At 44.4% G+C, this 11038-nt stretch overlaps 1 protein-coding gene across 1 annotated transcript; it reads right to left on the bottom strand.

Annotated features, from left to right (window-relative positions):
• Nucleotides 1–5269: 5269 nt before the first annotated feature.
• LOC136679252 (5-methylcytosine rRNA methyltransferase NSUN4-like) lies at nucleotides 5270–9440 on the bottom strand. The gene is made up of 6 exons (XM_066657678.1): nucleotides 9312–9440; nucleotides 8435–8781; nucleotides 7472–7626; nucleotides 7177–7337; nucleotides 6917–7041; nucleotides 5270–6332 (listed from the first exon to the last, which is right to left on the bottom strand). The coding sequence occupies exons 1-6, from the start codon at nucleotides 9402–9404 to the stop codon at nucleotides 6059–6061; spliced, it is 1155 nt and encodes a 384-aa protein (XP_066513775.1). The 5' UTR covers nucleotides 9405–9440; the 3' UTR covers nucleotides 5270–6058.
• Between the last annotated feature and the right edge of the window lie 1598 nt (nucleotides 9441–11038).

Raw genomic sequence — 11038 nt, 5'->3', positions numbered from 1 at the left:
TGATCCTAATCCTGTTCCCAGCATTCTTTTAGCCTGCTGGCACTGCAATTTCGCCACCTACTCTCCGAGCTGTCAGCTGGGCTAAATCCCTCTAATAGCACATTGCCCAGATACACATCAAAGTCCTCCTGGAAACCAGCGCGGCCGCTTTCAGCTCGGCCTGACACGGATCCAGGCCTCAAAAGCAGCCTCCGACGTCAACAAAAGCAACAATAAACTGACCGCTACTACGCCACGCTGCCGTCCACAAGCACTGGGGCTGTGCTGCCCTTTTGGTTGAGGGCGGTTTTTGATGGTGGACACTATGGACTCTTTCCACCTGCAGTGACAAACGGTTCTGAGCTCAGACGGTGCCTTTTCCACAACCGGTAATTCTCAGCACGGTTAGTGAACCATATTCAGGGCCACAGAGCAGTTCTGTGGGAGGGGCTTAAATAACATAGAGATCCACTGATTGGCTCATTATTCAATTTCTGATCAAATATGTGGTTATTCTGGAACACGTTATTTTCACAGTTGAGTAAAATGTACAACCTCTTTCTCTATATTCATTTTTTAAATGTATATTATATGAAGTGTTAGTAGCTGTAACACACCTTGACCACACGAGTCCCGCTGTTGGCCACAGAACCTGCAGGCGTCCTGTTTGTAGTATTCATAGTGTGTAATGTTAGTTCTGTGCATTTTTGGACACAAATAAGACGTACACAAACAATCCAAATAACTCTTAGTCCTCTATTTACTCCTCATTTTTACGAGATGCAGTGCACTACCTGCTCCTGACATAGCAAGAGAAAAAGGAATCAGAATCGGTTCTACAAAAGGGTCCACAATAGCACAGAACAGCCTTAAGAACCATTCGGCTCTGCAGTGGGAAAGTGGCCACTGAATGAACGTCAGTGACCGTGTGAGAGTGAACAGCACATAGAGCCACTGAGGCTCAGCAGGTCTGCGTCAGTACTTGGATGGGAGGCCTCCTTCTATGTAAGCGTAGGTGGTTGCTGGAGGTGGCGCAGGTGAGTTCAACAGGGGGCGCTGTCCCTGTGCTCTGTGTGGATGACTCCCAAAGCCTGAGTGCCGTGGCAGGGACACTGTACTGAATAAATAGAGCTTCCGATGAAACGTTAAACTGAGGTGTTGTCTGAGGTCATTAAGGGCTCCGAGAAAATTCCTAGAAAAACATTGGTGTGTTTCTGTGATATCAGGCTAAATCTGCCACTCTGGTCACTCTCCCTGGCCTCCTGACCATAACAGCTGATGTGTTGTGAGCTCACTGCCAAGAAATTGCTGTCATTGCGTCATTAAGCTACTGATAACTTAAATCAGTATCAATAAAGACCATAAATTTAGTTTCATAATGAATAAAAAGTGGAGTATCCCAGTTCTGCTGCACTGACACTACCACCACCATGTGTCATAGATTTCACGGTCTGTTGTAGTTCATGAGACATTCACAATTTTTTCTTTCCAGTTTCCTGTGAATCTGGTGAAGATCTGAACCATGAGACTTTGTCCCACAAAGCTGTGGTATTTTTTACAGATTTTGTAACAAACTAACATTTCATTTTTGAGGTTTTCTCATTGATTCCATTATCGTTTTAGCACTGAATATATTGTTAAAGTTGAACAACAAACAGAACAAAGGAACGATCCCAAGGGAACATAACTAGAGGGAGTCAGGAGGAATTGGGGGTTTGCTTGTGACAACAGGTGTTTGAACTTAGTAGCAAGAGGTCGCCCCCTTTAGTCCCAGCGCCCCTTTTCTGATTCAATTCCCCCGTTTCTTTTTTTTTTATCCCTCTGTTATCTCAAGCGCATTTAATCCTCTTAAGCGCTGAAGAGGAGCGCTCTTTTCTTCGGGAGAGTCTAACCCCGGGAACAGAGGCACTCCAGAGCTGTCACCAAGACGATGTTTCAGTCACACACAATTACGCGCCAACACAGCGCCACACACACCTTTTTGAGAAAGAGCAGAGCACTGTGGGTCTGAGCAAAAACACAGACATATGGCTCCAGTTGGCGGAGACCTGCTCATCCAAATTTTTTTCGGAAATTAAAGACGTTTTACTAACAGCTTCTGCTCTTCTGGGGACATCTCTGTTAGGATTTGATGGCATATCGACATGGGAAATTGTAGTATAGTCAGGTGCTGCTGCAGGTTGATAAGTTCTGGATCATGAACACCACCTGAAAGTCCTGGATGGAGCGCCATCACTATGTGGAAATCCCTAGGCATGGTTTCAAGTCACTGTGACCAATGCCAAACATTTACTAGGGGATATTTATACCCCTCCAGTCTGCGCTTGGCATTGAGCATGCTGACCTGCTTCAGTTAAAGTCACAATTGTGAGAAATAAGAATTAGCACCATCCTTATTTTTATTCATAAGCTTTAAATACTTAGTAGCTACATTTATGAACGACTTGGACACAGATTTACAAGCACTCTTAAGATATCAGGGTTGTGAAGGGCCCAGAGCCTACCCTGAGACACTGGGAACACAACCTAGACTCAGCTACGGTCATAGGATTATTAGATTGAAGACCTAGCTGATGTAGAAGACTGCTGAACTGAAACAAACCGACACAGCAGACTGATTTATCACTGTTTATTCCAAATGTACCTCTCCATGTCAGAGTATGCAATTCTCTGAATTTAATTTACAGCAGGACAACACAGGGTAATTTAGTAAAAATAAGAAAAGGTCCAAAGAGGACAAAGTGCTCGATTATATGAATAATTCATGCAAAAGCATGGTTGATGTTGTTCCACAGGTTCTGTTATTGATACAGAAGCAAGGTCAGTTAGCCTTTAATGGCTCTTCTAGGTAAACCCAGAGACAGTTGTAGCATTTGTATGGCTAAAACCATGCATGTGAAATATCTAGATACATCCACAGGGACATCTTCCCTGTGAACAGCTAAAAGTACACAAGCATTTGTAGATGTAAAAATGGGATGGACACAAGTCTAAGATCAGCTCACCCAATGCCAAACATCAGCAGGTGGGGTGTAAAGGTCCCAATTGCTTTAGAGCAGTGCAGCAGAAGTGGAACTCTTTTCTTCAGAGTGATGGGATTCAATTCAATATCTTTGGGATGATTTGTGGACCAGCATCTGGTGTAAGGTCTTCTCAGAAGAACATGAGCTTTTACTGCAACAGAGCGGCAAAGTCCTTATGAGTACTTGACGTTTCAGAAAACCAAAGATGAATAAGCACGTGTCCAAAAACATTTGGCCGCATGGTGTGACTCTGCAATGCACACATTTTAACCCACAAGCACAGAGTATAAAGAGAGAGAGAGAGAGAGAGAGAGAGAGAGAGAGAGAGAGAGAGAGAGAGAGAGAGAGAGAGAGGCAGGCGCTCCCCTGCTGAAGATAAAGCAACAGAACCAGGAGCCTTCGCCCAACAGGTCACTGAGCCTCCAGGTACAGCGGATCATTTCAATATTTCTGTCGTTACCAAGATTTCCATCAGATTTCCATCACTGGCCCAGCGCATCTGGAAACGATCATCGTCCGCGCCGTCCAAGTCAATAAGGAACAAGGCGCGCGGAGGAGAAGAACTCGTCCCTAATGGGCCCCGCGTTCCCTGAGTGTTATAACATGTAAATTTATGTAGGGCCCCGTAGCCGGGACATATTTACAATACGTTTAGGTAATCACAAGATGCAGGCATGGAGAACTAGGGCCGGCCCAGAGACGGCGGCAAAGCGGAAATAGTTTTTATGTGTCATTAATTCTCTTTGCATTCCCAAATAACCCTATATTACCACCGTAATACAGTAATCACTCACAATCGCACAGAAAATCATCTGCACTCATCTGTGGAATAAAAGAAAAAAGAGAACGAGGGCGGGGGGGAAAGAAAAACATCCCATTTCGGGATCCTCTTGCGTCCTTAATGTTCAGCCAGAAGCCGGCGACTAAACGACAGCGCGGCCAATCTCGGCCGAGACACCGTTCTCGAGCAGCTTAATGGCAGCAGGGCGTCCGCAGTGCAGCGCGGCCTCGTTCCCGGAGTGCAGACACCTTTTCATGCTACATTGCTCCGAATAGACAGGTTCGCGGACAGTCGGAGGGGAAATTGAAGCCGCTACGCTCCTGGAAAGCACAAAGTAAATAAATAAATAAACAAAGCAACAACAAACCTCTTAGCCCTCCTCTCACCCTTAGTGCACACTGTGGCCAGAACTTTCTTCTGAAAGGTAGGGGGTTAATCGGGAGTTTGCTGCAATAACGGGAAGGCTTTGCTCTCAATGTTGTAAACCTTAATGAGGTGTGGTACTGATGCTTCTTGTTCTGGCACTCCGACTCATCCCAGAGGAACTGGGTGACGCTCCATCACTCCAATGACCACAATTCCACTGCCCCACAGCCAACGCTGAGGGGTTTTATACCCGGTCTGGACCAGACTTGGCACTGAGCTTGGTGTCCACGAGCTCATGGGCAGCTGCTCCAGCGTGTAGTACTGAGAACATACCAACCTCATTTCCAGAAAACGGGGGCCATTTTGTAAAACGCTACGTGTTAATTCTCTTAAATCTTTTTTACGTTTTAAATGTTTTCAGTTTGTAAATAAATTAATAAACAAAGTTTGAAATTGACATCTGCGATAAACGCAAATAATATCACAAGATATTTCTGACTCGAACATAGCCATATAGCCTTGTGAGCACTTTGGAAAACTCTTGTCACACAGCTACATCAAGAAGTGCAATTTGAAACTCTGCAAAAGGAGAAAATGACATGTCCGTTCTCTGGGTCTGAGCTCAACTCCGATGATCCTAAAGACAGTAGAAATGCGTGCTTTTGTCAGAGAAGTTCATGTTGTCACATTGATGAAAGGGACCATCCAGCCTTATGGTAATGGCGGGGGTGCATCAGCGACTACAGCATGGGTGACCTGCATATGTGAGAATGTACTGCTGATATGGAGGTGAACACTAGGCACTGGGTCTTTCCGTATGTGCTACACCATGTCTTTGCTTGACTGACCTGCCGTCCACATCTGTCTCCCGTGGTCTTCATGAAGAGGAGAATCAGGCAACGATGACACTTCCTCAGTTCCCTCATGATTAAACAGTGTAATTAAAAGGAAAGGTGATGTAACACAGTGGGAAACATGGCTCGGTCCGAATGTTTATGGAATGTGCTGCAGGTGTTAAATTCAAAATGTGTTGTATTTACAAAATACAGTCGAACTGTTCCGTGGAAACATTGGAAGTATTTTCTTTGTGCTTTTGTCAGTTAAATAAAAGCGCACAATAATTAGCAAATCACAGACTCTTGTTTTTACTTGTGCATTTTACACAAGGTCTCTACTTTTCTAAACATTCGTTCATTCATTGTCTGTAGGTGCTTCTACCCGGAATCACTGGCCACAACTCAGGAACCCACTCACACAAACCTAAGGACACCTTTTGAGTCACCTACCAAAGTGTGTTTTTGGATTGTGGGAGAAAACCGGAGCAAACCCACACTGACACAGGGAGAACACACCAAACTCCGCACAGACTGTCACCCAGAGCTAGACTCAAACCCACAACCTCCAGGAGCTGTGTGACTGCGACACTACCTGCTGCGCCACCGCGCCGCCCTGAAATGAACTGAACTGTATTAATACTAATGTTTGAGTAGCCTTGGTTAACTGGCACGTCGATGTTTTTCTAACATGCTTAAAAATGTTTATTCATTCATTTACCTTCACAGATGGGAGTATGAGTGACTGGGTGAGAGTGTGAAACCGTCCACACGTGCGAGTGATTTTGTGAGCGTGTGCTGCCACGTCCAGGGTGAGTTTCTGCCTCATGCTATGGTCCAGGATGAAGCACTTACAGATGGTGAATAAATGCATATAACACCTACAATGAGCTCTGTCCAAGGATTACTGCCTGTTAGGAAGAGATGAGTCTCACTCGACTTTTTGTCAGCTGTCGCCACCTACCGGCCACAAACACAACCAGGAGCCTACATTTATGACCAGTGACAAAAAGGGGGCAGCATTGAGCCGTGTCCTTTATTTCTATTCACCACTGAGAGCCTCAGGTTGGACTTCTCTAGTTCATTCTTGTTAATTTACACATATAGATGGGTCCAAAGTTTTCGCACAAGTGCGGTAACACCAGCTCCCCCACCGGAGGCCGAGGAGCGAAGTGGAACGTGTCGGAGAAAAGCTGGACGAAGCCGCTGAGGTCCTGGACTTTAACCGTGATGTCCATCTGCTGAGCCTCGCTGACGGCCCGGTCCACAACACACTGATTCTGCAGCTGAGACAGAGAGCAGGTCGAGTACAGGACATCACCTCCTGGACGAGTGGCTTTTATCCCTGCTCTGTAGAGAGAGAGAGGGGGGGGGGGGTGACAGACAGCAGAAAGAGAAAGAAACAAAGAAAGAAAGAAAGAAAGAAGGAGATAAATACACAGAAAGAAAGGAAGTGGAGAGAGAAAGGGAGAGTGCAACAGAGAGACGATACAGAGGTGGAAAAAGTTAGAATGGGGAATGCAAAAGACAGTGGGTAGACTCACTTGTTGTCATTTAATGCCCCCTACAGGCCAAAACCAGAATATGTCATGTGTCCAAATGTATGTAGAAACCCTGTATATCTAAAGCAGCAACAGCTGAACACAAGGTCACTGTGGCCCAATGCCAGCAGCAGGCCGGACGTGTACAAACCCCCTCAGCAGTGGAAATGTGTCCTCTGCAGCGATGAATCCCACATCTTTAGGACGAGTTAGGGAACAGACATTAGTGCTTTATGGGGTGAAATGCTCTCAAATTCCCACAGCAATTTTCCAGGATCTAGTGTAAACCACTTCCAGCAGCAAAATGGGAACACACTCCTGATTAATATCCTTCATTTCAGGAGAAACAACAGATGAGCTGGTGTGGACTGGTGGAGAATAAATGAAACTCACAGCAGGAGCTCCGTCTGCAGCGAGGGCAGCATCTGTCTCTCTTTAGTCCTGGACCTCTTAAATATGTTATTGTCCTCCTCCATTACTGAGTGTCTGTCTGTTGTACAGGGGACATCCACCAGAACCTGAGAGAGAGAGAGAGAGAGAGAGAGAGAGAGAGAGAGAGAGAGAGAGAGAGAGAGAGAGAGAGAGAGAGAGAGAGAGGACTTATTTAACTGTAATATTTCATGTTACTGTGAGCTGTTGCTCTGAATCCTGACCTTATCAAACTCGTGTTTGTAGTTATCCGTCCACTGACGTCCATCTAAAGACGTGATGAGGACTCTGTCCTCGGTCAGCAGTTCTTTGGGGACGTAGCTTTGGAGCGTCCGGCGGAGTCGAGCTGTCCGAGACCCTGACAGGTCGTTCGCCCAGAGGAACCCTGGACACAGAGCAGAGCAGAAACGTTATAAACAGATAATAATGTGTCATAGTGACACCTAGTGGCCTGGGCAGAGATTGTATTTCAAACATCACAGACTCTACTGTGAATAATATGATGTAATCAGTACTTACTGACTGCTTGGGTCTGCAGGAGAGCGAGGGTTTTCCCTCCTGGTCCAGCACACAGATCCAGAACTGACTGACCCGACTGAACATCAAGGGCCAGGACAGGAAGCACAGACGCTGCGTCCAGCAGGTAATAGGTCAGTAATCTCTCACTGTCTGGACTGAGAGAGGAAAAAAAAACACAGTTTCCAACTATGAGCTATGACCAGACGTCTGGTTCCATCCACTGTGAACAAAATTGACTTTGTGGGTTTCTCTTAAATTTTCATATTAATTTAATTATTATTTACATTATTCACATTTGGGAAAGTCACTTGAATTCCATTTAATTAAAGCAACACTATGTTATATTTTTACGTTAAAGTTACAGCTTCAAAATAATTGTGATGCTCCACTGAGCTGTAACAGGGACAACAGAGCCTCTGCTGTTGCTACTCCGGGCTCAGTACTGCAGAAATGCACTATGTAACTTTTTTCAGAGGGTAGTTAACAAACCCCCACCACCTTCATTTCAGGAGAGTGCTGCAGGAGACTGATGTTAGGAGAATGAGTCAAAATTACCAAATCTTACCTTGTGTTCCTTTAATATCAATGTTGAAATGTTTGTACACAACCACTTTAATAAGTGAATTTGGCTACTTTAAAATGGCACCCACAATGTGTACAAAACTGTTTAGAAAACCAGGAAGTGAAATGGGATGGTGTGGAGATGCACATGAGCCAAAAGCCACTGTGCTCTAAAGGGATGTAAGGCCCCTCAGCTTTACACTTTGTTCTCTAAAGTGATGGAACTCCATCCAATTCCTTTAGGACAAGCTGAAGAGCCAGATCTAAGCTTCCAGCACCAGCACCTGATGTTGTTGTGGGCAAACGCCATAAAATCTTCACTGCAATGTTGACTCAGAAAACACAGCAAACTCCAGAGATGCTGGAGGATTTGAGGGTTTGGCCAGGTGGGCATAGTCTTACCGTGCGGGTTTAAATCGAGAGATATCTCCTCTGGGAAAAACGAAACACTGGATCCTGGAGCTGAGCGGAGCCGGGGTTTGATGGAGGAGCTCGGGTTCTGGTGGTGGACCCTCCAAAGGGGTTTGGTGGCTGTGTCTGGAGCTGATGAAGTCTCTGCAGCCTTGGGAATGAAAGGCTGATATGAGGTCAGCGTTGGAGGCAAAGTTGTTGATTAAAGCTCCATATTTTTTCTCACAGAGCAGTCCGATTCGAACAGAAGGCCACAGGTCGCCAAGCTGGGGGCCGTATACGGCGTCAAAGTGCTGCAGTGCCAGGGCAGTAGAGGGCAGTTTTGGTCTGGTGCCAGCCTGTTAATATCAATATTAATAACAATAAAATTAGAAGGTATAAAATTGCAGGAGGGAGATTCTGTGCTATACTACTTATTAGCCTGGCCGCCCCCATGAGGGGAACATACTCTATAACTGATTAACATAAGCAGATACTTTCAGGGATTATTCACCTCATGACAGTTATATTTTACAGAAAGCAATGTAAAACTAGTAAACAGCCACTTTCATAAAAAGGAAGAGAGAGAGGAGATAGAGGTGGAAACAGGGAGGAGAGAGAGAGAGATTCTTCTCAGTTGAAGTATAACTGATTAAAAAATAAATAAATAAATAAATAAATAAATAAGCGTTTCCTGCTTTTATAATGGTAAAAATTAAAACGAGCTCATTAAAAATTGACTAGTGTCCTACTTCGTACACTAGCACCAGTACACTAGGGAGTATGTGGTAATTGGAACACGGCCCACGCGCGAGTTCCTATCTTGCGGTTAAGGCATTGTCCCTGTTGTTATTGTTCCGCTCCGTGAGGGAATAGAGAAGTTCTTTACCCATTTGGTCTTAACACGATTCCGCCGCTGGAGGAAAAACGTCGTGTTTTTCGTTTGATTGAAAACAAACCTCGGGCTGAGCTTCACAGCCATGTTTCTGTCCTTGTGTCAGTGGTAAAACCCTCCGCATTCACCACAACCCCTCGCCTTATAGTTCCACATTGTGTATATACAGTATTGCTATTAGGGCTGTGTCTCAAATGGCTGCCTACCTACAAAGTGCACTACAAAGGAAAGTGAACTGTGTCTTCTACACCCCCAAAGTATAGTAAACGTTATATACACACTTATGGCTGGATACAGGTTTGTGTGCAAAGGATTTGTCATCCCAAACGGCCACCCCACCTCAGTGGGGCCCACAGGGGCTGGCAGTTCAAGAAAAGTTTTATAATAAAACATGATGGTTTTCAAAATAAATATTAAAATATTTATATATAAATAACTATTATGCAAATGTTCTTAGCAACAACTTTAAATAGCCACTTGGTGGCAGCACCACTCAAGAATCAATCTGCGATTCATAAACATTCAAGATACACATCAAAACCAACTTGCTTCTGAACATATTGTACATTTTATCAGCTCCACTGCTCCTACTGTTTCACTTCATAATTCTGAAGTCACTGTAGTCCATCTGCATTCTTTGTTGCCCCACTTTGGCCCTGTTCTTCAATGATCCGGACTAAAACAGGACCACCACAGAGCAGATAATTGGAAGGTGGACCATTCTCAGTGCAGCAGGTTCATGGACCCTGGTGTGTGGTGTGTTCTCCCCGTGCTCCTGTTTTCTCCCCATGTTTTGGTCAGTGGAGAAGTCTGTTCAATAGTGTCTACATGAGTGAATGTTTGAGTATGTGGATCCCTGTGATAGACTGGCGAACAGTCCAGTGTGATTCCTGTCTTGCACTCAGAGATTATAGGTGGGCTCTGTTTTCTGTAATACCAGCCTTATCCAAAGGAGAATGTTTCATAGCACCGTACCAAGACAAAGAACCTTCAGGGTTTCTCCAAAAATAAACATTAAAGAAGCATGAGAGCCAGACGTCTGAGGAACTCAAGGTTTCTAAAAGCTCCTCACAGATAGTTCTACTTATGAAAGGTTTATGAATACACGGCTGATGTCTAACATTGCGTTAGAAGAGGTTTGTGAAGGTTTTTTTTCCATAAATTAAAATGTATTAATGGCAGAGTGGAGCATAAAGAACATTGTAAGACAAGGAAACAAACTAACATAAAAACTCGCCTGGTGCAGTGCTGTTTTTCCTTTGAGCTCATTTACACAAAACACAGCAGAGAACAAAGAGCACTCACTGTAACAACCCTAAAGTACATCACTTAATGAAGAGCATCCTGTGAGTAGCTGTGCTGCATTTCTCATCTCAGAGCTCTGATAGTGTTTATTAATAAAGGCTTTTAATAATGAGTTTCTTTTCTGAACAGCAGCCTTCACAAACCGTCCCCTGCAATGGGTACCCTATGACTGTCAATTAGCAAATATTAATATCTGAAAGCTAAAATTATTTACTATATCGAAGATATCAGTGGTAAAACAGTGAAGCATGTGCCTTAATTTCTGTACATGCTGAAATTATGTAGAAGTGAATTAACTGTAGAAAGAAAGAAAAAAGCATGACAAATATCTCTTCTATGCCTGTCCATTAAATTGCAGTGAGGGGTGTTGCCAGAAGACAACAATCCAGAAGAGACACAAGTAGGATAGAAACATT

This window comes from Hoplias malabaricus, chromosome Y (genome assembly GCF_029633855.1).
Source record: "Hoplias malabaricus isolate fHopMal1 chromosome Y, fHopMal1.hap1, whole genome shotgun sequence".
NCBI lineage: Eukaryota > Metazoa > Chordata > Actinopteri > Characiformes > Erythrinidae > Hoplias > Hoplias malabaricus.
The sequence above is the reverse complement of the archived record's forward strand: the minus strand, read 5'-3'. Positions and strand labels throughout refer to the sequence as shown.

Excerpts from the sequence above, each read along its gene's own strand:
- LOC136679252 (XM_066657678.1), bottom strand. The coding sequence starts at position 9,404 with ATGGCTGTGAAGCTCAGCCCGAGGTTTGTTTTCAATCAAACGAAAAAC. Across the intron at positions 7,627-8,434 it reads TCTCGATTTAAACCCGCACG|TCCAGACAGTGAGAGATTAC; the intron begins GTAAGACTATGC and ends TTCCTCTCTCAG. Across the intron at positions 6,333-6,916 it reads CTGCAGACGGAGCTCCTGCT|AGCAGGGATAAAAGCCACTC; the intron begins GTGAGTTTCATT and ends CTCTCTCTACAG.